Here is a 24,451-nt window from a genome sequence, read left to right as displayed (position 1 = left end):
AGGAGTTTAAAAAAGTTACTTTTTAAGGGTTTACAAGCAATTTTCACATTTTTTTACCCAGAATTTTATCACTAATTTAGATTAGCTCCAAATTTAATAAAAACCTCAACTAACCCCCTGGTTAAATGTTTAAAGTAATGTTTTAACATTAACTATTAACAATTAATAGTTATTGATAATTATTATCAGCTATCAACTATAAATGATAAATTATTTTAAATTTTAAACACCTAATTTAAAAAATAATTTTTACTAAAAGAGTGTCATTCAAAATTTTTGGACTCTTTTTTTAATCTTATTATCAAATTGCTACAAACAAGGGGGTAATTGCAAAAACTGCTACTAACAAGGGGGTAATTGCAAAAAAACGTAAGAAATTTGTTACATATATAATATAGTTATGCAATGTCTTTTTAACAATAGGAATCCATTTTTGGAATTCTATAAGTTTCTATCAGATACTAAACAAAATTCTTATATGTAGCAGGATTGAAAATCTGAAAAAGTTGAAGTTCGTTTTTTTGCAACTATCTTTGAAACATCAATAGTTCTTCTATATCAACATTCAAATTAACCATATAAAAGTTTCTTAAATCTTTCAGTCTGCATAAAAATTGACACTGCAGATACTACTCCAATGACAACGGAGAGGAATAGCATGAGTCGATCAACAATTCGTGCTACCAGTCTCCAATCCTCGCCCAAATCCTTTTTTAATTTTTGCTTTTTCTTTTTTTTTGATTGAAAGTTTGTTTTGGTTTTTGGTTTGCTAACGGGACTAAGTCTTTCGTCAATCGTAACAAACTTTTTATTTTGGTTTTGAGCACTGTTCGGATATTCTTCTAGTGTAACCGAGGTCGCGTAATACGAAACCTCTTGCAGACACGTGTTATTTTCACTTGAAAGAATTTCCTTATTAACTGCATTTTCTAAATTTTCAACTGTTACTGGATGATTTTTTCTTAAGTCAGCTGAACGATCTGCATCGGCGAAGATCTCTGCTATATTTTGAAGGGGTACTTCAACTCGAACAATTTTTGCCAAGCGTTCCAAAACCAAACTACGAACCCAATGCGGCATTTCATAATTTCGATAGTATAAGTTTAAAATAAAGCAATTCATCGCCATGGCAATACCGATTTCAAACATTGATATTGTGTAGTAGACTCCTAATCAAAGAAATGAAATCCAATTAATGAGAAAAGTTCTCAATATATTATATTAATTAGTCTTTTATTTCAAATTTTTAGCTAAGGTTTCAAAGACACAAATTTTTAGCTAAGGTTTCAAAGTTTACCTAAGAGGGGGAAATTTTCAGAACTACTAGGGAGCTTTTCTGACGATAATTCTTGAAATATAGCCATTGAAAGAAGCACAGTTACTCCGAGAGATATTCGTTCACCAGATTTTGGAGGAAGGAGAAACACAAGAAATATCATAGATGCGATTAAAGCGCAAGGCAGAACGAGGTTCATGACAAAGAACAAATATTTTCTTTGAATCTGAACTTTGATTTGAATTATGCTGTGATATAATGTCTGTATTCTGTATTTTTTCTAAAAAAAAAAAATTTAACACCACCTTAGGAAGCAAAAGATTTTCTATAATCTGCTAAAAACTTATCATTTTAAGCTTACTCTCAATCCAGTAATTAGGGCACTCAAAAGCTCCCACTCCCCGTTAACTGAGTAATCCTCACCGATTGCATTAGTATTAGTGGGAACAATTTGAAGTAAGCGCTCGTCATATGTCCATGATCCGAACTCCATAGTACACATATGTTCATCAAATGGAAAACTGCTCACCTTTATGTCACATGTGCTAATGAAGAAATGTGTGAAAAAACGTGTGCAGTTACCATTGTAATCTAGTAAAACCATGAAAGATTCATCAGGTTGGAATTTCTCACTGTAAGTGTGTAATGCACTAAACAAAAAAGTTTATAAAAGTCCACAAGCAGCAAAAAACTTTTTGAGTATTTTCACTTTACTAACTTTGTAAAAGAAATAAGAATAGGTCATTGATGATGTCTTCGTCAAGCTTTCATGAAGGAAAAAAATGTTTCAAATGTTACTTACTGATTAATCAAATGTATAAACGGAGTCCAAATTTTTGAAACTGGTACCACAATTTTCTCAACGCCGCCATATTCTGCTGGATCCCAATTTAACAGGCTATTTTTCCATTCCTACAAAGAAGTGATGATCAATTAAAAATAGTGTTTGAATAAAATCAAACTTTAACTTTAAAATTTTTGAAGTGTATTTTCTTTATTCCAAGTTCATCGCTAAAACAAAATAATTTCTCAATAACTCTTATTGCATTAGAGGGATTTCCAAAAGGCATTAAGTTCAAACATTGATACACTTTTGTTGCTAGCAATATCTTTAATGCTTATCATTGGTGGTTTACAATAATTCCCAGGAGAAAACTATGTTATATTTGTTAACAGAAAACTTCGTTATATATTATTTGTTAATAGAAAACTTAATTTTGTGCTCACTGAAGAAGGCAATCAATTCTGCAAAAGAAATCTAGCTACATTATAATTATTTAGCGAAGATAGCAAACTTACATGCTTCACGTGAACCTTCGTTGTCATTGCTTGCGTTTTTTCATTCTAAAAAAAATATATATTCATGATGACAATTAGAGAACGATGTGAATTTTTACTTGAAGGCGCAATTAAAATTTCAATTAAAATATTGCTACAGATGTTTAAACATTTAGATCGGTAAGAATTAATCTAAAAATGGATTTGAGATACATGATAAGTGGCCTATGTTTAATTTCCAGGTTAATAACAGCTTAAGGAGGTGGATACCGGAAGTGTTTTTAAAAGATATATACTCAGTCCGAAGAACAGATCTTTTCTTTACTTTGCATTCAAAAAATGGCTATTGTGTTTGTTTAAGAAAAACCTGACACCATTAAAAAAATAATAATGATAAACAAGTTTTAATGACCTGATAATGTTGGGACTTAAAGCCTACATAAACACAAGTAACTTTAGAACATAATACCCACCTGGATGGCATATGTTATCTAATAAAAAGTATTTAAAAAAATCTGTTTCTATAAAATAATCTTGTTGTAATAAATTATCTATCGATACGGTAATCAGATTATTTTTACTATGATATAGTAAAGGAAAATCTTTTTAAATTGAAATTTTTTTAAATCAACTTACAACTGCATCTATTCCCATAATATCTGTTGTTATATATATGATTACCGCTTCAGAACCATTCAAAACAGGCCTTGATTCAATGCTGTAGTTTTGAAATAAGTTTGTGATTAGCCGTTGCTCTTGAGAAAAAGCACTCTGTTTGCCTAGAAATTTTAAAAGAGATGATAAATAAAAGATGAATAAAAAATAACAAGTAAATATTATGAAGCTAAAAGCTAAATTAAATGCTTGAACAATAAAGAACCTTGTTATCTTAACTTGCGATTTTTACGATAATTTAAAATTATCTATCTTATTCGGGTAGATTAAAAAGTTTAAATCATCTAATCTTAGAAGAATTTAAATAATCTAATATTTGAAAAAGTACATTTTAAACTGAAAATTTGGTTCTAAATATTCCCCATTTTTTCCAAGTTTTTAATATTAGTTTTTATTGCAATTTTTTTTCACTGTTTTTTTCCTTGGTTGCTATCAATTATCTTTTTTTAGCTATCAATTTTTATGGTGTCTTTTTTGGTGTTGTACCTTAGTTGCTGTTGATGGGAATCATTTGTATTACAATTAGTTTATGCTGTTTTTTCAGTGTATTACAATTAGTTTATGCTGTTATTAGCTCTATTACAAAAACTATTTACTCTGTTTATAAATACGATTAAAGGGTTGACAGATTTCTAACGAGGAAAAAAATCTTATTTTATATTGTAAGACAGTCCACCTGTTTATCTTATTAAATTTTTGCAAAATGAAGTACTTACTTTTAATGATGGAGATGCTGATAATCAAAAGGCTGGAGATCAACATAACTCTGGGTTTATAGGTGAGTCCTCAAAAATGTTTTAAATGCTCAGCCCCAAATACAGCCTTGTTAAAACGCATACTAAATAGATTCTATTTACATTTTAACGAAATAAATTTCTATACAGAGCTACAGATTTATTATAAAAAATAAATTTGCTCAGTAAATCAATTTTTTATTATTTAATTTTTATGAATAATTAATTTCGCAAATCAGCTACTTCGGGGTTTTTTTTTTAGACCGTCAAAAACTAAACTCCGAAAAGTGAAAAGAGAATTAATGATGAATTTACCGTTCAAAGTAATTGTTTCTTGGTCTTTATTAAAAAGTTCTTAAAGATAAAAAAACATGTTTGTTATACGTATAGTATAGACGTGTCAAAGACATAATTCTTTTTCTTGAAAAATGTTATATATGCTCATACAATACAAATGGGACATATGGGCAATTACAAATTCACATGACATAAGTTACATGATGTAAGTTTGATACATTATCAAGCTTATCAATTTATAAAACGCTTTTCTATAATTCTTTACGAGAAAATCTATTGATCTGAAATATCTGTTTTATAACTGTCTAATTTAAAAAGCGATTAACAATCATTTAAGTAATAACAGCAATTTAAGATTGCTTATATTTGATGTTGTTGTTGTTGTTATTTTGTTGCTGTTATTGTTGTTGCAGCTGTTGTTGTTTTTGCTGCTGTAGCTGTTGTTGTTATTGTTGTTGCTGTTGCTGCTGTTGCTGTTGTTGTTGTTAATATTATATTATATTATTTACATATCAGTTTTTTTATTTCTAAAAATCATTTAAGTTTTCTTTACAATATTTTTATTTTATTTATTTAGTTTATGCTCAGGACACAATGTGCATAGCATTTTCAATTAAATAATCCAAAATACATAATATATTTGAAATAAAAATCCTGTTCATATGGTGTTGTGATAATTTCTGTAATCTTACAATCATATGAAATGCAGAATCTCATAAATAATTAATATAGTAGTATAATAACAATAAAAGTGATTTAAATAAGAGGTTTTCATAATATTACACCTTTAAAACAAAAATTCGTCAAAATATTTTTAAGTCTTTTACATTTAGGCAAAGCAATAAAATTTAACATTCCTATTAAGTACTAAATGAACCATGAAAACAATTACCTAATGTGCGAATTTTGTTTTATTTAGTTTTTACGTATCAGGTGTGAGGTGTTAGTGGTGTATGGTGTGTAAGGGATTTTATCTGTTACACAGTTTTAAAATTATTGTAATACTTTTATATCGTAAGTGAGGGGATGTCTGGAGGTATGGATACAAGGGTAAGGTTCTAGGGAGCATTTGGTTCGGAAAAAAAGTGGGTTAGAGGTAAGGGTTTCGTGCTTGTTTCTCAAAGTAATGAAAAAAGATATCTTTTATTTATATGAAAAAAAGATATCTTTTATTTATATTTATATGTCTTACTTAATGAAAAAGTTCTTGCGTAATGGTTGTCGTCGACATCTATCGTTAAAATATTTTAGCATTCTTTGTTCATTATTATAAAAGTCAAATAACTACTAAATAAAAATAATTACTAAATAAAATAATTACTAAATAAAATAATTACTAAATAAAATAATTACTAAATAAAATAATTACTAAATAAAATAGTTACTAAATAAAATAATTACTAAATAAAATAATTACTAAATAAAATAATTACTAAATAAAGTAATTACTAAATAAAATAATTACTAAATAAATTAATTACTAAATAAAATAATAACTAAGTAAATTAATTACTAAATAAAATAATTACTAAATAAAATAATTACTAAATAAATTAATTACTAAATAAAACAATTACTAGATAAAATAATTACTAAATAAATTAATTACTAAATAAAATAATTACTAAATGAAATAAAAAAAGTAAAATGATTTCTCCTTACTCCAAGATTCTATAAATAGCTCAATTTTCTTGAAATTAACAGTCGTCAGCTTAAGTTTTACAATTTTTTTACAGTTTCTTTTTTTCTAAATTTGTATTAAAGGTGGCAGAGCTTCCGCCTGCTCTTCTCAATCAAAATATCTCATATTTTTTTCTTGTTTTCCGAGATTTTTAAAGCTTATCAAATTTAATACTTGTCTATTTATAGTCACAGAGGTAGCTACATCGACTTTTATTTAGTTAGCAGATGTCAATTTGTGCAATTTTTTCTTTATCTACTTGTTCTTGCGTCTTTCATCTACGTCTTCTTCTATTTAAGTCTAAATGTGATGCTTTTCCGGTTTGGAAATAAGAGTCGTTTCTTGTTAAATCACACGAATGAAATAGTTATTTTACGAAGCCATCAAATGATAAAATTATTTTTAGGGAAGTAAAAAACAAAATGTGGTGGTGGCATTTTCTACATGGATTACATTTTCGTTGAAACGATAATTTTTTAAAATCTCTGTTTCTAATTGTATAACTTTGAATACTTTGTCGCATAATATTCTGGGAGCGATATTGTAGAAGAAAAGAAGCCCCTCGTGTTTCTAAGCCCATAATCAGGATCTATAAACTCTAGAAATGATTTCATCAGTAAACTAGTTTCGTTTTCTCATTTTGAAATCTTCAATTAATCTTTCGTATCTTTAAACGTTACGAAAACAATATTTAAGAGGTGGGAGAAATCTTTTACATATTCAAAAAGAGTTTTTCAAATTTGATATTTTTAACGATTAAATTTTATGAAAGAACAAATAAGCCACGATATTTTTTTTTGTCTTTGTTTCCGTTATCGTTTTTTTGACCGTCTGCTTTAAACTGTTAAGACACAGCACCGTATGTTAAAAAACTTTCAGGTAATATTACTGCTTTTGAAATGAAAATGCATATTTACTAAAAAATAAATCACTAGAGATTTTCATAGTGATTGGTTTATTTTATAAAAATGTTATTAAAGAATGTCGTTGCACATTTGAATCAGCGAGTCAAAAGAGTTTTAAATGATTTTTTTTGTCATTGCCTACGAAGTAATATTGCATAAGATTGCGGTTCAATTTTTGCGCGTTTTTTCGTACATTTAAAGAAATTTTATTTGTAAAGTACGCGTGAAAGTATTAACGCATACCATTTAAACACACATTCTCACACACGCTAAAATACATAAAACACATTTACAGAATTAAATCCGAAAGCCTATTTTTAAGTATTTGAATAATTTAAGCTCGAAAAGAACTAGTTTCAAATTAGTCTATGATTTCAAAAATGGTTTTAACGTTTTCCCTTTCAGTTACAAATAAATGACTGAAATTTTCTGTTTTTTTTTTTTTGTTGTTGTTGTTTTTTATTTTGTTTTTTTGTTTTTTACTTAAAATAGGATAACTATCATTTAAAAATTTTTTTAAAATTAAAGTCTTTTACTTTTAACGCCACCCAATCTGAGTTATTTATTTATTTTTTAGTTTTATTTTGCAACTTTCTTTTAAAGTTCAAAGCTATCTCTTATGGCTTTGTAGCAAAAATAGAAGTCTTATGGCGATAAATGATCATTATGATTTTTCTTGCAGGATGACTGTCAAATAATTTTAAACACGTTTTAGATAAAAATATCATTAGTCATTATCATTAGTCTTCTATAAATTTCATTATCATTGGTCTTCTATAATTGTTTTCTTATCATTAATCTTCTATAAATTTCCTAATGTTTCTTCGCTTTCTTTTTAAAAAGCTGTAATTTGTTTAGATTTATATTTATATTTAGTTTTAGATTACTATATTCAAATTTTTGATATTTTAAATTTCATTGTCCTTTGAAATGATACGCTAGAAACTTTTTAAAACCTTATAACTGCTATTTACCTTAAGTAAATTTACTAATATTCATAACATTTGCATGACTTATGTGAATTTTTTAATTTTTAAACCTTTCAAAATTATGTTAATTTTTTTTATTTTTCCTGAGAAACAAGAAAAACTAAGTTACACAATTTAAGAGAAACGAGAGATTAGACAAAATCCATTTTTGTTTTTTTCCGGAAACTGAAGCTATTACTAAAGATTGTAAAATTAGAAAAGATTTCTTTAATGCAATCTCGTTTTTATATTAAGCTTTTTTTTATTTGTTTACTAGAAGTTTAACTAAGGTTCACCCGTCAGGTGGGGAGTAGATAAGACAATTCAAAAATTCAAAGCATAAAAAATTCTATGGTTAAAAGTTAGCATGTGATAGAAAGCTCATGATAAAAGCATCCTTAATCTTTTCTCCTTTTATTGAAATTGGTGACAACGATGTTACTTATTACCATTATTATTGTTAGTTTTCTCAAAAGTTCATAAAGCAGCACGAGAGAATTGAGATCTTGTTATTTCCAGAAACCACCAAACGTGAGCAACCATTATTTAAGTTGGTTAAAAATCAAAAACGAATCACAGGAAAATCTTATGGATTGCGAGGACAGAAAAACAGATTAATTGTAAGTTTCAATCAATTGGAAAAACAAAACAGAAAAAAGAACACTTAAAAAATTAAGTAATAGTACTAATTCTATTACGAAACTTTTTGAATTTGCGTTTAAGTATTTAACGATTTATAATTTACAACGATTAGTTGTATGTTGGCGATAGCTTTAACTTAGTCATCAAAAACGATTCACCGTCATCTCTATTAATAAAATTTTTGGCCAATTCAATTTGCATTTTTAAGTTTTCCATGACACATCTTTGAAGATCTTCATTGATTTCCATGGACAATTGAATCTTCATTGATTTCCATGGACAATTGAAGATGAAAATGATTTGATTTCTTTTTAAAAAAAAAAAAAAAAGAAGTAGAACATCTAATCGTTTTCAAAATCTTCAATTGTCCATGGAAATCGATGAAGATCTTCAAAGATGTGTTATGGACAAATTTTTTTTTAATTTCTTTGTAGAAGACTAGTTTGAAGTAGTAGTCAGCTCCCTTACGTACTGCCCTTCGCCATATGTATACCTTGCTGTTAGAATGTAAAACGTAGTTTTGTATTTTATTTGCTTGATAAAATTTCTTGTCTAAAGCATTTTTGCCGACTTGGCCACGTGACTTTAAGCTTGCATTACACTATTTATTCAAAGTTTTTTTTTTGCAGTTTAACAGCTTTGAAGTCTCTCAAAACTCAAGGTCTCAAACACATATTCCCATTTTTATTAAAAAACACAAGTTTACTTAGTTAAAGTTCATAAAAGCAGACCTTTTTTTTATAAAGTTAAATTACAAGTATTCAAAATTTCAAGATTAAGTATAAAAAACGCTCTTTGGAAAATATTTCACTTTAAATAATTTTTTGCAGCCCAAATATTTATAGCAATCTTTAATAGTTGATATAATAGTTGCAGTAATATGTCGATCGCTGCTGTTTAAGCCTTTACCTCAATTTTCTATTCTGGGCGCGAAATGAGTTTTTCTAGATTTACTGATAAGATTGAGGTTAATTTTAAAAACATACAATGAGAATTTTAGTATGACCGACATCTAGCATTTGTTGATATGTGCTCTTTTACCAATCGGTTTACTATTCTGATCATGTACCAATATGTGACATAATGTTACGAGCGCAGAGGGCTAGAATATGCTAAAAATTAAAAAAAAAATAAAGGAACTTATCTAAAGAGAAGATACAAACAAAAATATAGGTTGTAGACTCATGGAATCCATTTCTTTTATAAAAATTGAGACTTGACCACTTCTCAAAGCTACATAAACCATAGGGTTAATAATTGAATATTTACTTGTAAATTAAAAAAAACCTTCAACAGAAGCAACGTCTATAAAACAAACAAAAGTTCTACTGGACCAACAACTTTTTTGTTTCCAGAAGCATCAATAATTAAAAGAACCTCCAGTCCATTTTAATTATTGATGCTTTTTATTGAGCTGATGAACGGATAAGAAGAATACAGAAGCTTTCTCAAGTCCTTTAAGTGTTCTGTCTCCAATTCTTAGTTTCTAAGTGGTTTGTAGGTTACATTTTTAGTGTACAGGGGGGCGCACGGATTTGAGAACAAATTGAGATTTTTGAGATTTTTCAAAAGATTTATTATAATTTATCATAATTTATTATAATTACATAAACATTTTATACAATATTTTGGTGATTACTTGATTAAAAAATTTGTCACTGAAATCTTCATTAGTGGCAATAATATCTTCAATCCAGAGTCGGAGACAACTGCATGCTAGAATCAAATGCTTCCTTCGAAAAAATGGTGTCATAATGATGTTTATTATCCTCACGTTTTACAATGCCCCCAAAAGTATTAATCTAGGGATTAAGGACTGGGGAGCTAGGTAGTCATAAATTTGGGGTGATGTTGTCATAGAAATAACCAACTACCCAATCTTGTATCACTACTGATTTCTATAAAGGAGTCTTGCTGGAACATGTATGGTCTGTTCTTACAAGGTTTTAGCAACACTTTCTAAAACCTTGATGTTGACGGCAGTATAAACGAAGTAAAAAGAAGTAAGGTGAAAAAACAAGACCTTTTCATCCACAACTCCTAAAACCAATACAGAAGCTGGAAATTTCGGGTGCATAATGTAGGGATTTTGTTTAGCTATCTATCATTTTTCCGAGTGATTTTTTGGTCGAAATTTTTTTCATCGAAAAAAACCCGCAACTTTTAGAGTGCTTCTGGGTGCTAAAGCTTATAAAAAACGAGGTTCATAGTGAGCACAACATCGTGGACTTTACGGAGTTAAAGTTTCATCGTGGACTTTACAGAGTTCAAGGGTTCTTAACAACTTGAAGGACTTTCGTCAACAATCGCTGGTATTTATAGAACAAATTGTATAGTTTTAATAAGATGTAAGCGTTCTTTTGTTTTGTAGTTTTCAGCAATAAAAAATCAACAATGGCCTAGATGGATAATACTTTTTAGTCCCCCATCTTACTTTCATTGTAAGATCTTAGATATCTGCGTTCAAAGTCCACTATGTCTTGATGGAATTACTCTCCTTGTTCCTCTGAATATGCTTCCATATACTCCTCAAAGCTATCAAGATGAGCATCAAGGATATGGACCTTCAAGAACATCCTACAACCCATTTGGCCATAGTTTTTAACCAATGTCTCAACTAGTTTCACATAACTGTGAGCCATGTTGTTGCCAAGAAAGCCTTGTACCACAGCAATAAAACTTTCCCAGGCTTTTTTTCTCCTTCCTAAAATTCTTCGGAAATTCTGAACACTCTATAATTCTCCCATCATGCGGTCCGATAAAGACACCAGCTTTCATCTTTGCCTCTGATAGCTTGTGAAAGAAATCTTGAAGATATTTTAAGGCTGCAGAGTTTTTGTTAAGCCTGTAATCATCTGCTTCATTGGCCCTAATTTAATGTGCAATGGAGGAAACAAAATCTTTTTAGGGTTCACCAATGGCTCATATTGGACATTGTGCTTTCCCACTAAAAACTCAGTCCTTTCACGTCAGTCATTTTTCTTATAATGTGCTGCTGTCTCTACGATCTTAAAAATAGAGACAGCATGGAATTTTGGTAAAATCTCCTTGGAGTCCAATTAAAAATGAAGTCTTTAATAAACTTCCAACCATTATCATTATATTTCAAAGCTCTGAGTAGAAACTTGTTTTAGTCCTCCTTTAGATGACTATGATGCACTGAGTAAGCCAAGGGAAGGAATAAAAAATTTTATCGATTATGCAGAATTAAATCATTTAGGATTTTGGAAGAGGTATCAATGAAGAGTTGCCATTCATCTGGATTACATGCAATTCCAATAGCTTCGAACAAGCCTGATATATCATTGCAGTAGCACAACATATCTTCATTCGTAATGAAGCGTGAGAAGTCCAGGTGGCATTTCTGCACACCACCACTTAAGCAAGATCATAATCTTCTTCACTGGCTTCAGTATCTTTTGAACTGCTGCTTTCTTCTTCTGATGGTTCATTCCTTGCTAGAGTTATAAGTACCGGAAGATCTGTACTGCGTGGTAGTGGTGAATAGAAGATGGAATGTCTGGATAAGAAATAGATGATGCATTTCTTCCAGTTCTGCGTTTGGGAGGATCAACCTTACAAAAAAAGCAGTTGGTTGAGTGATTACTTGGTTTTCATCAAACCCTAGGAATAGCAAATTTCATGGCTATTTTTACCCTCTGTAACATCCTGGAAAAGAACAAAAATATTTGTTTCTAATGCATCTGTTTTAACTATGATGTAATCTATTTTAGATTACATTGTTAAAATAAGATGTTTTTACCTTCTAAAGATTTTTTGCAGTGCTCACTAACAAATTAAGTTGCCCATGGCATTCTAAGCTCACAACTCCTTTTGAACAAATCGAAAAAGATTATGAAAGAGCTCTTTTGATACCTTTTTCGATTTGTTTAAAACTCTTTTTGACTTATTCTTTTGTTATGTAGTTTTCAGCAATAAAAAATCAACAATATCCTTGATGGATAATACCTTTTAGTCTTTGTTTTAAAGCTAAGCTTATCTTTACCTAAGAAAATCAACAAATTCGCATTTGACCTGCTTGCATGTTTCATTTGTTCAACCTAAAACTGCTGGTTTCAAAATTTACATAATCCATTGTTTTTTGATGATGTTTTAAATGGCTGCTGTTTAATTTAGTTTGGGAGAAAAAAAGAAGGAAGTTGGCTGATTATTATAAATGTTTTTTCCTTTCGTTATTTAATTTAGTTGTCATTTAAATGTTTCAATTGAAAAGCAAATAATTTTTTTAAAACCTCTTTTAATAACATTTGATGATGAAATTCTAAGTGGTAAATGTTTTGGCATGAAGTTGCTTTATCTGTAAATTGGTGTTCACGGGTGAAATAAGAAAACATTTTGATTTAACAAGGAGGGAGGGTGGGGTGGTGGGTGGGCACATGTATTTATATACACTTAAGCCATTGCAAAAAGGAATTTGACAGAAGAGTTCATATGCATTTGGGTAAGCACAAGTTTCCTTTATCGTTGGGCAAAAGTCAGGATTCTTATGTTGAGTTAGTCACCACATAACTTAATGTTTTCATTTTGAGCTATAAAAATTTGCAATTCAACTTCTGTGATTTTGTTTCTTCTAAGGAAATTAGAAAAACGCTCTCATTTTTTTGCATATTTCTTTACTAACTTTAGTCATAAAATATGCAAAGAAGTATTATTGCAAAGAGGGAGGGAAGGGCTTTTCTTTTAAAAAAATGATTTGACGGGCGGTGAAACACTTTTAATAGAGAGTTTTGAACAAAATTTAAACTAAAACTGCCACAAATCCTTAACCAGTAAACCAATCCAACTGAAGATTTATCCAGAGTTTGGTGTGGCTATAGGCAACATTTGCAGCAATTTTTATCAAATTATATATGTTGTTGTCATTCTACAGGTGTTTTTATTGGCGCACTATAAAGTCAAATTTTCACTCAAGATTTCAAAATTTGCATCATAGGGTACCTTGTAAGTGGCGTTCTTGGGTCAGCTAGGTTGGCATTAACATGATCCATGATAACCGTGCATTGTTGTTATTTTTTGGTTAAAAAGAGATCATTGAATGCTATCCTATCACATTTTTAAAATTCATTTAATTGATTTTAATAAAATGATTTAAAAAATTTTATTTTTTCAATTAGGTGTTGCTCAATTAGGTCTTTTCATTTTCGCTTTTTAGTGTATAAAATGTTAATAGTTGATTTTAGTTGGTTAGATTGTTACGAACGGTATTTTGTTTAGATTTCCAATAAGAAAAAGCTACCTTAAATTAGAAATTGATTTTGATAGAAATTATTTAGACTCTAACAAAGAATCCAATTTAAAAAGTCAAAATATGAAAAGGCGAAAGAGGGGAGAGTTTAGGCTTATAGAGATGTGCTTAAGTATCAGATTACGAGGAGGTTACGAAAGAGAATTGGGGAAGATATGTTGCAACCATTATGGACATAAGGGTGTGGATAAAGGTGTAGAGAGATTTATAGTTGTATACATGAGATAACCCAGTAAACATCGAACAATTGGTAAGTAGTTGGCCCGATCCTAATAACCAACTATTAGGTACAGTTGGGCCAACAGTCGGCTATTTAGTTGGTACCGTGAAAAAAACGTAACGCTTTTACCAACACTTAGCCAACTGTTTTTAAACAATTGTTTGCCATTAACGGCCCAACAGTAATAAAACAGTTGGCTAACAGTTGGCACCATTACCGGCCCAACTATATGACTTTTTTTCGCGATTTTTTAAATTCGCTTTTGCACTTAAATTGAAAGTGCAAAAGTTATAAATCATGTTTTGAATATTGCTTAATAACAAAGTATAACTTTGCTTTTTAATATTTAACTTTCTATCTAATAGTGATTGTTTGTATATTAGATTTTACCAGTCAAACAGTACTACTTTCCACACAAAATATTGTATTATTTATAGATAACTTAGTTGAATACACAAAATGAACAAATTTTTTATCATTACACTTTTATTTCCAGACCATTAAAGAAAAATATTTACAAATAAAAAACAAAAAATATTCTATTATTGTAGTTAATATTGTTAAAGGTTTGAAATTAATATTGGCAGCTTTAATTAAAAACAATATTTTAAAACACTAGTATTTAAAAACGTGGCGATTTATTAGATAATTATTAATAATAATTAAGAAAAATTAGAATTATAAATTAAATCAAGATAAATAAACTTTTATAAATTTGCAAAAGAAAATGATAACTAAATATTCTTTTCATTGATTAACTGCAACTGATCTTTTATAACCTTGCTTTTCGTCTGTCTATTTATTCGCCCATCTCCTTGATCAATTGCGCCCTGAAACCATCCTGAAACGATCGGGTAAAAATCTTTAGCCTTGGAATTAAGATACTGAATTCTTACTGTTGCTAAAAGAATAAAATGAAAATAAATTTAAAAACTCAATTTATTTTTTGTTTAAATATAAACTATTTTTAAGTTATTTTTAAGCTCTTATACGTATACTTTGCAAATCGAGAACTACATTAACTGGTTGGTAGTTTTAAAAATATGTGCATATGATAACCGAGAGCAATTAGCTTATAGGTTCAAGATAAACTTCTATATGCTCTTTAAGAATCATATAGTTGAATACTGATAAATCATGGTTTACATTGGCAATTAACGTCTCTAGTTAACAATAAAATACGGCATTGATAAGTTCAAGTCACCAAGGGAGAATATAATATCTTACAAACTCACAACTAATGACAACACTGGTAATTGTCATAAGTACTAACATATTATATTCTTTCTTAGTGTTGTAAACATATTTTTGTAAATATAATAATACAGTTGACTTTAATAGACTAAAAATTTACATAACTAGTAATACTCACATAGTAAGCACTTTAACACAAAATGATAACATCGTAACTTAATCTTCCCCATTCCAGTAGCTATCATCTTACTTGAAGATCTGTTTAGATTACATAAAATGCTAAAATTTTTAGAAAACGCCATGTTCCCAACACATATCGTATGTATTTTGGACGTTCAACTTTACCGCCAATAGAACGCAGATATTCGACCTAAAAACAAATAATGGTACATATTACAACTTTTTTTATTTAAATTATTTTTTCAAAGGTAAATGAAAATGTAATGCGGTATAATATAACTAAGGTATTATTAAATAACCTTTGATAAATTACAATTATAAGACTTATAAAAAAACTTATCTTTGATCTTATAAAATAATAATTACTAGTTTAAACTCAACCTGTAGACTGCTACAAACATTATAATATAGAAAATAATTTCAAATTACATAGAGAGCCAGCTCAGATTTCATCTGTAGCATAAGGTTAATCCTCTCCAAATCTTCCTTACTTTCCATTGGAAGGCCAAGGGGAACAACAATGTCTTCATTATCCAAAAAACTTTCAACCTCTAAAAACTTATTTTTTTGCTCCAGTTCTGTTAATCTTAACTCCAAAGCTGCTAACTTCTCTGTAAACATACTTAAATAATTAAATAATATTTCATTGCATTTGAATCTTAATGGAAAACTGGTTTACAAACACAATCTAGTTATTAAATTGAAGACATACATGGATGAAGGTGTTATGGAACTCAAATATTTGGAGTTAAAGTTTTAAATATTCATGTTATTTATCCCTGTAGGTAAATTGATTGCTGTAAAAATGGTATTCTAGCACATTTTTGTGTTGTGTTATTAAAGTCACGGGAAAAAGCGTTATTTAAAACCTTTATCTGCATAACAAAGTAGAAATGTGTATTTTTGTAACATGAAATATGTATTTTTTTAAAGCCTTCATCCATTTATGACTTTAATTAAAACACAATTTTTTTTTTTACCAAAAAAGAAAATTAGTTTTCTTTTGTCAATATATGTCAGCATCTTAATCAATGTATGTATGCTTAACACATATACAATGTATAACAAGTAGTAAAACAAAAAAAAAAACAAAAAAACAAATAGTTTATCCAAAACCTTACTTTCCTGATCCCCAAAATTTTGAATAGTTTTCTCATAGTTTTCAGAAGTCGAAGTCCCTTTTAATAAAATTCTATAATTATATGCATTATATGAATATGCATATATATACACACACACACACATACACACACACACACACACACACACACACACACACACACACACACACACACACACATATATATATATAATATAATATAAATGTCATATATGCTTAATATGAAATGTATATGCCATATTGTATATGCAATTGCATATACCATTTTTTCATATACTGCATATATTATGTCAATATTGTATATATGGCATATATTTATGCAATATATACAAAATACATACATATAAATTATTTTACTATAACATATATATTAGAATATAACAACTTTTACGCATGCATGTTATATACAGGATGTCTGCCAATATTTTAAGGTGGATTTCCCTGACTTTTTCCTCATATTTTCTTGATCTTCTACCTGTTTTCCTTGATTTAATTTAAAGTTGCCCAAATTCAACTTCACAAAAATTGACCAAGAGTCGTTTAGAAAAATGCTCTTCAACTGCAAAAATGTAAACAATAATACAACCTACAATAAATGTATCAAGTATTGAAACACTTAATATGGGTTGTATTATTGTTTACATTTTTGCATGTGAAGACTCAAAATTTGCTTGATGCAAGAGAAGTTCATAAAACTATTTGCCAAATAAACTTTTATATTACATGTACTATATACAACTTATTTAAGTTATGTAAGTTTGATGAAGAGCCATTTTCCCTGATTTCTCCCTGATTTTTCTAAAATTCAACCCGATTTCCTAGATTTTTTGCAGATATCTGATTTCCCTAACTTTTCCCTGATTTCACCTGATCTGGCAGACACCCTGTGTGTGTGTGTGTGTGTGTGTGTGTGTGTGTGTGTGTGTGTGTGTGTGTGTGTGTGTGTGTGTGTGTGTGTGTGTATATATATATATATATATATGTATGTATGTATGTATGTATGTATGTATGTATGTATGTATGTATGTATGTAAATACATACATACATACATACATACATACATACATACATACATACATACATACATACATACATACATACATACATACATATACATACAGAAATACACACATAAACATACTACTATACACGCATATATACATTTTAGCTGTATTTTAACTTTTAATAATAGTTAAAATAGAGCTAAAATGTTTAATACAAATACAACAATGGTGTCATCATAAAGATAAATTAAAAACTCAACAAATGTCAAAAATTATATCTGAATATGTAACTAATGGATAAATGTAAAATATTTGTACTTTCCAGCGTAACGGTTATATTAAGAGGTGTAGGAGAGTTTGAGTTTAAAAGTTTACACAGTTATCATGAAATCCAATATTGCCAACCTAGCTGACCCAAGAATGCCACTTATATGGGGTGATAGTGTATACATCCCAGGGTCACCTGGTGCAAATTTTAAAATCTTTTTGGTACGTCTGCGGGAAAAAAATGACTTTGAAGTTACAAAAATGGAAAAAATTTACCTTCATTTTTGACATAGCAAAACTGCTGTAAAATCCATACCATTTGTCATAGACCAATAAAATTTTGTGGCAATGTAGCCTATGCCAATACCAAGATTTGGGTAAAGTTTTATCCCAATCCCTGCAGTATAACAAAAGTTATGGTAGTTTTAGTGTTGATTTTTTGTTGATTTTTTCACTTACAGTGCAAAACTTTTCTGATTATGGCCTATTACAAGCCCCCAGGCCATAATGTGGGTAGCACATGTGCTCTAGTTGAATATACCAACAACATTGTAAAATAAGGATTTTCATGTTCTTACCAAAATTTTTGGTTTCTGGGGTTAAAACTGTTGTTCTTGATTGAGCCCTATTTACAGCATATGCACCTTTTTCTATATAAAACCTTATATGACAGTGCTATTAATGCCCCACAAGCATTCTTTTAACTAAACCACTACCTTAGAAGTTAGTTGAGACATTTTAACAGATTTTTTGATGAAAATTATGAAAACTCTTGACATTTTTTACTCTTGTAAATTTGCGCTTATTCTACACATGGATTTAGCCCTGAGGATTTGTGAGCAAAGCAAAGAAATGTGTTGAAAACCTTTTGCATGTGATTTTTAACTGGTCAACATGTATTGTGTGTTGAAAAACCCATTTCATACATAAAATCACCTAAAAATGCCTAGAATTTCCTTAGTGCTATGTTTTCAAAATCATTATCAAATGTACAACCTGTAAAGTTCAATAAATTTACCCTAACAGTAAATTAATTTCTAAAATTTATTCAATTCTATTCATTTCTTGTGATATCTTGACACTCTTTAATTTATTTGATATGACATTTAAAGCACTGGTCAGTTTCTTATTCTTAAAATGAATATTTTTATCTGCTCTATCATAAGATATACTTAAATTTAATTTTAAAGTTTTAAGTGTTTTAATTTTGCTCTTCATCCATTTTTGTTTCAACAATGATTAGAAAAAAAAAAAGGGTTTGCATAAGAGGAATTAACAATGTCAACCCATCATCATATTTCTGCAAACGTTTCATTTCAGTGCTACAAAACTTTGTTTTTGTAGCACTGAAATGAAACTTTCGCAGAAATATCCAAAATTGTTAAACCTTTTACTTGTAAATTGTTGTATGTGGTAAAAAATTTGTATTTCATTTTTTATAATATAGAAATTGTTAGGCTGAAGTAATAGGATTGATTTAGGTAAATATGTAGCTCTACTTGCAGCAATATGTCATTTATTTGAAATACACCTGCTTGAGTCAATGTGATGTATATGTTAGTGTGTTAAGTTCAAACTATCAATGATGGCAGGATTCTAAAGCTTATCATAATCTTGAAATCTAATCAAAAAAAATCTAGGCATCTCTTATGATGATATTACAGAGTCCGCTAGTAATGTTAATAATGAAATAACATTGTCAGAAATCTTAATATTTGTCAATCATGTTCTTCAATTTGATATTATGGCTAAATTTGTTTAGGTACACAGCTACAATCCACTGACTCCTTAAGATGCCAAATCAGGCAAGAATCCATGATCAGAACAGAAAGTGTGTCTGCATACTCTGCCTCCAAAAATGTGGCCAACAGATGACTGCTTTTCAGGCTGAAAGAGTTTGTCGTATTTACCAGACAAATCTTGATGTGTGTGACTCTTCTGTGCCTCATGGTCTTTGTGAATCATGCAGAACCGCTTAAGACGAAAAGGAAAGGAAAGGATGTTGTTTGCCAAAGTTGTTTAATTTCAAAACTATCCGAGTCAGAGCTAATACACGTAGTCATGTGTGTGACTGCTTAATTTGCAAAATTGGACACTCTAGGTTTCAAGAAAAAGCCTTGCGAACCTTGTGAAAAAATGAAAGTGAATCAAATGCCAGCTGTGAGATGCAGTACCTGCCTCAGCCCATTAGGTAAGGGATTACCACATCATTGTTCACAGCTAAAGTTCAGGGAAAATATACAGAAATTGGCTTCATTAGATGCCAAAGCTGCAGAACAGATAGCATCCGATGTGATTGAAAGTAAGGTAGCATCTCCAAAAGCCACAATTCGTTTGGCAAAAGCATCTGGAGGTCATCCACTCCCTGTGACTCCAGGTACTATGTCAGCAAAAATTAATTATGATATTATAATTTTGTAAGTGATTATTTTAAAATGATAGTTTTTGTAATTTTTGTTTGCTGGCGGTAATGAATGCAAATTTTCTATAGGGTCAAGTGCAGCAAGATTAAATTCTGCCACATCAACATTGACAACCCAAGACCTAATTAATGTACAAATGAACACTGGCCTCTCCAACAATTGGATCAAAAAATAAATGAAAACTGTTTATCAGTCATCAGTCAAGAAGATGGTCGAGCCCAACTTTTATGCCAATTTTCAAATGGCTGGTCAACAACTGAAAGAGTTTTTTAGTTTTACAGACTTAAAAACCACAGATTCCAAAGGTTGTGACACAACCCACGCTGTTGTTCATTGCAAATATTTGTCTGTTCTGGTTAGTCAAATCATTCAATCTAGAGAAACTCCAGGTGGCTACTTTGTTAAATTAGGCATTGATGGAGGAAAAGGTTTCCTCAAGTTTTGTGTCAGTGTTATTGAGAGTTCCACAGAACAAGATAAATCGAACTCACCACCTCAAAGGCGACTTTTGAGTTCCAGAGCAACAAAAGCAACAAGTATGAAAAGACAAATTCTTGTAGCAGTCTCTGAAGATTTGCCAGACACTCATTCTAATATTCAAAAGATCTGGTCACTCATCAATGATTATTGCATGTGAAATCAAAGTTTCCAACATTATTTGTGGACTTCAAACACACTTAAGCATGCACCCTTGTTGTTGGTGTGATCATTGAAACTTTCAAAAAAGTTTAATTTGGTTGTGAATTCATGCTTTAGAAATGTACAAGAAAAGTATTTTTCTTTCAAGATTGATCAATTTAAAGCCACATATTTGGCAATCCAACTAGGAAGCGTCACGCCCAAAATCCACACAGTATTCCACCACATCAAGGACTTTGTAAACATGAAACAATTGCCCTTAGGACAATTCAGTGAACAAGCTGTTGAGACTGCACATCAAAATTTTCACCAGCATTGGTCACGATACAAGAGAGATAAAACCCACCCTGAATACAAAGGAAGGCTGTTCAGTTGTCATGTGGATTTGAATAGCAAACACCTTTAGAAAATTATTAAGAATTTTCATCCATTCAGCTTAATTTTAATGGATTAATATTTATTGTTAGAAGAGAATTTAAGCTCATAAGTAACCATTATGATGAATTATAGTCAATTTCAAAAAAAATATTTAAAACTTATGCCAATCTTATGTCAAAGTTTAGTGCCATTTGAGAATAGTAAGCTGACCAGTGCTTTAAATGTCATATCAAATAAATTAAAGAGTGTCAAGATATCACAAGAAATGAATAGAATTGAATAAATTTTAGAAATTAATTTACTGTTAGGGTAAATTTATTGAACTTTACAGGTTGTACATTTGATAATGATTTTGAAAACATAGCACTAAGGAAATTCTAGGCATTTTTAGGTGATTTTATGTATGAAATGGGTTTTTCAACACACAATACATGTTGACCAGTTAAAAATCACATGCAAAAGGTTTTCAACACATTTCTTTGCTTTGCTCACAAATCCTCAGGGCTAAATCCATGTGTAGAATAAGCGCAAATTTACAAGAGTAAAAAATGTCAAGAGTTTTCATAATTTTCATCAAAAAATCTGTTAAAATGTCTCAACTAACTTCTAAGGTAGTGGTTTAGTTAAAAGAATGCTTGTGGGGCATTAATAGCACTGTCATATAAGGTTTTATATAGAAAAAGGTGCATATGCTGTAAATAGGGCTCAATCAAGAACAACAGTTTTAACCCCAGAAACCAAAAATTTTGGTAAGAACATGAAAATCCTTATTTTACAATGTTGTTGGTATATTCAACTAGAGCACATGTGCTACCCACATTATGGCCTGGGGGCTTGTAATAGGCCATAATCAGAAAAGTTTTGCACTGTAAGTGAAAAAATCAACAAAAAATCAACACTAAAACTACCATAACTTTTGTTATACTGCAGGGATTGGGATAAAACTTTACCCAAATCTTGGTATTGGCATAGGCTACATTGCCACAAAATTTTATTGGTCTATGACAAATGGTATGGATTTTACAGCAGTTTTGCTATGTCAAAAATGAAGGTAAATTTTTTCCATTTTTGTAACTTCAAAGTCATTTTTTTCCCGCAGACGTACCAAAAAGATTTTAAAATTTGCACCAGGTGACCCTGGGATGTATACACTATCACCCCATATAAGTGGCATTCTTGGGTCAGCTAGGTTGGCAATATTGGATTTCATGATAACCGTGTTTAATTAAGGGGTAAAAAAGGCGTTTGAAAGAAAAGAAATGATAAAAAGCTTCACTTAGACCATGCGACTAATTATTAAAATACATTTATAAAACTTACGGGAAACTTTTACGATTCAAAAACACGCTGTACACAGTCGGTTAATGGTTGGCAAGAAATGCCAACAGTTAGCCAACTATAGCCAATACTGGCCCGTCAGTTGGACCAACTAAAGCGTGTTTACTGGGAAAGCACCAAGTTGGCCCGTCAGTTGGACCAACTAAAGCGTGTTTACTGGGAAAAAGAAAAGAAGAAAGAGTAAGAGATTGTTTTTTTTTATAAAATAAAGTTGAGGATCCGCGATAACGGTATTTCAAGGAAAAAAATTGTTATCATTAGAATTTAAGAAAGAAAAGTCGCGCGCAAGCAAATGCATACGCCTAAGATAAATAAGTCAGAGTACTACCAGTACATTGAACCTGGAGGCATTCCTACACTCTTACACACCCAATCCTCCTAACTTTCGAACCACTAACACCCTACCCCATAACCCTAAAACAAAAGGAACAAAACATAAATATAAGTAAAAAAATCCGTCTCACGTTAAGGATAATATTTTGCAAAACCTTTGCGACGAGTTAAAAAAAACGAATTAATTTCCGAAAAATGTTCAAATAGAATAATAGAAATATTAAAAAAAAAACAAAAAAAAAAAACAATATAGATACACAAAATCCATGGCTCGTTATTTACAAAAATAAATTTATTTGATAGTGAAAAGTTAAAAACTTAATCAATCTAAGTAGGACAGTACCGAAAATATTTTCATTATAAAAAAGGATGGCTTTACTTTAAATTAAAAAACAGCCTCCCTTTGCTGGATTAAATACGGGAATGGCCAACTGTAAAAGATGATCTGAAAAATTATGGTTGTAAACCAATGTTTTACTTTCTGAAAAAAATTTAGCCAAGTTCACCTACGAAGTCATTCAGTTTAATTTGATTAAAAACAATAGATGTGTAACCTTCAGAATCTCACTAACTCTTTTGATTTCTAAGATATTTTTTAAAGTTTTTTTCTGTGGTAATCTTCTTATAATCTTCTATCTTCTTAAATGAAAAGAGATTTAATTGGGAATTCAAATATATAATTTATCATTTTTGTAAAAACTGTCCGAAAAATGACGCTGAAATGAGTTTTAATTTGGACAAAGTAATGACTTTACACAAGGATTAATCATTTTGCAACACGAGTCAAATTATGTATCGCATTGACGTATTAATACTTAAAACGCTGCTCAAAATGATCTAACAGTAGCACATTTTACACAGTCTTTCCAGTGTTTCAGGCTATAAACAAAATCAAAGCAGCTACTAATATGCTAACTCACAAGTTATCTTAGAAGTAAAAATCAATAAATAAATGCTCTTCAAAGATTAATAAATGAATGCTCTTCAAAGTAGATCTCTCTAAAAAAAATTACATTTTGTTTAGAAATTTTAAGTAAAGTGTACAAAGTTTATTCCTTACTTTGTGAGACAATAGAATTAAAATAGATTTTGAAGTTTAACATTTGGCCAATCAGAGTTTCGACGTACTCTGAAAGAGTTTGCTTGAAAAATCTAGGCTTTAAAAAATGATTTATAATCGATAATTGTTAATAGATACTTTTTTGGACTATTAGTTATGATATTTTGTTCCTGCCTATTCTATTAACACAGTGGTTTAGAAGACTGAGTCCATTTTTATACAAATTCACAGTTTGATACAATTATACTATTGGGATTATATTTTGTTTGCGATTAATTTGATGAAAATATTAACTTTTTCTAATCAGCATTTTTTTTTTTTTTTTTTTTTTTTTTCTATTAAATTCCTGGTAATATTAAGTTATGTGTTGGTAATAATTACTTTGTTTTATCTTCGCATTTTTATTATGACATCAAGAAAAACGATACAAATGACTAAAAATCAAGATTTTAAGCTCCACTTTTGAAAATTTATTTTAGCTTCTTTCACTTCCCCTTTTGTGGCTTAACCTTCACTAAATATTCCGAAGCCCTTGTTGCGATCCAGCGAACATCCAGACAAATAGACGCCAA

The 24,451-nt window shown here is 29.7% G+C and overlaps 3 protein-coding genes across 12 annotated transcripts; 1 reads left to right on the top strand and 2 right to left on the bottom strand.

Annotated features, from left to right (window-relative positions):
- Positions 1–377: 377 nt before the first annotated feature.
- LOC145185210 (neuronal acetylcholine receptor subunit alpha-3-like) lies at positions 378–8,487 on the bottom strand. 3 transcript variants are annotated; one of them, XM_090079003.1, is made up of 9 exons: positions 5,923–8,487; positions 4,279–4,317; positions 3,946–4,067; positions 3,191–3,333; positions 2,576–2,620; positions 2,079–2,188; positions 1,638–1,926; positions 1,298–1,556; positions 378–1,169 (listed from the first exon to the last, which is right to left on the bottom strand). In XM_090079003.1, the coding sequence occupies exons 3-9, from the start codon at positions 3,989–3,991 to the stop codon at positions 571–573; spliced, it is 1,491 nt and encodes a 496-aa protein (XP_089935129.1). In that variant the 5' UTR covers positions 3,992–4,067; positions 4,279–4,317; positions 5,923–8,487; the 3' UTR covers positions 378–570. The 3 variants fall into 3 exon arrangements, with proteins under 3 accessions (XP_089935129.1, XP_089935128.1, XP_089935130.1); XM_090079002.1 differs by lacking the exon at positions 4,279–4,317; XM_090079004.1 differs by lacking the exons at positions 4,279–4,317; positions 5,923–8,487 and having other exon boundaries at positions 3,946–4,078.
- Positions 7,990–21,352, top strand: LOC149892534 (uncharacterized). 2 transcript variants are annotated; one of them, XM_090079006.1, is made up of 3 exons: positions 7,990–8,434; positions 19,471–20,085; positions 20,200–21,352. In XM_090079006.1, exons 2-3 carry the CDS (start codon positions 19,845–19,847, stop codon positions 20,304–20,306), a joined length of 348 nt encoding a protein of 115 aa, XP_089935132.1. In that variant the 5' UTR covers positions 7,990–8,434; positions 19,471–19,844; the 3' UTR covers positions 20,307–21,352. The 2 variants fall into 2 exon arrangements, with proteins under 2 accessions (XP_089935132.1, XP_089935131.1); XM_090079005.1 differs by lacking the exon at positions 7,990–8,434 and having other exon boundaries at positions 19,109–20,085; positions 20,200–21,149.
- On the bottom strand, positions 14,536–22,826 carry LOC149892533 (uncharacterized). 7 transcript variants are annotated; one of them, XM_090079013.1, is made up of 5 exons: positions 22,469–22,824; positions 16,438–16,494; positions 15,746–15,927; positions 15,315–15,506; positions 14,536–14,843 (listed from the first exon to the last, which is right to left on the bottom strand). In XM_090079013.1, the coding sequence occupies exons 4-5, from the start codon at positions 15,436–15,438 to the stop codon at positions 14,677–14,679; spliced, it is 291 nt and encodes a 96-aa protein (XP_089935139.1). In that variant the 5' UTR covers positions 15,439–15,506; positions 15,746–15,927; positions 16,438–16,494; positions 22,469–22,824; the 3' UTR covers positions 14,536–14,676. The 7 variants fall into 7 exon arrangements, with proteins under 7 accessions (XP_089935139.1, XP_089935134.1, XP_089935135.1 ...); XM_090079008.1 differs by lacking the exon at positions 22,469–22,824 and adding an exon at positions 17,176–17,396 and having other exon boundaries at positions 16,438–17,022; XM_090079012.1 differs by having other exon boundaries at positions 14,537–14,843; positions 15,746–15,938; positions 16,438–16,508; positions 22,469–22,826.
- Between the last annotated feature and the right edge of the window lie 1,625 nt (positions 22,827–24,451).

The sequence above is a fragment of the Hydra viridissima genome, unplaced genomic scaffold (genome assembly GCF_058129835.1).
Source record: "Hydra viridissima isolate aposymbiotic clone 2 unplaced genomic scaffold, HvirCarnegie_v1 scaffold_2, whole genome shotgun sequence".
NCBI classification, from domain to species: domain Eukaryota; kingdom Metazoa; phylum Cnidaria; class Hydrozoa; order Anthoathecata; family Hydridae; genus Hydra; species Hydra viridissima.
This window is presented reverse-complemented; position numbering and strand designations above follow the sequence as displayed.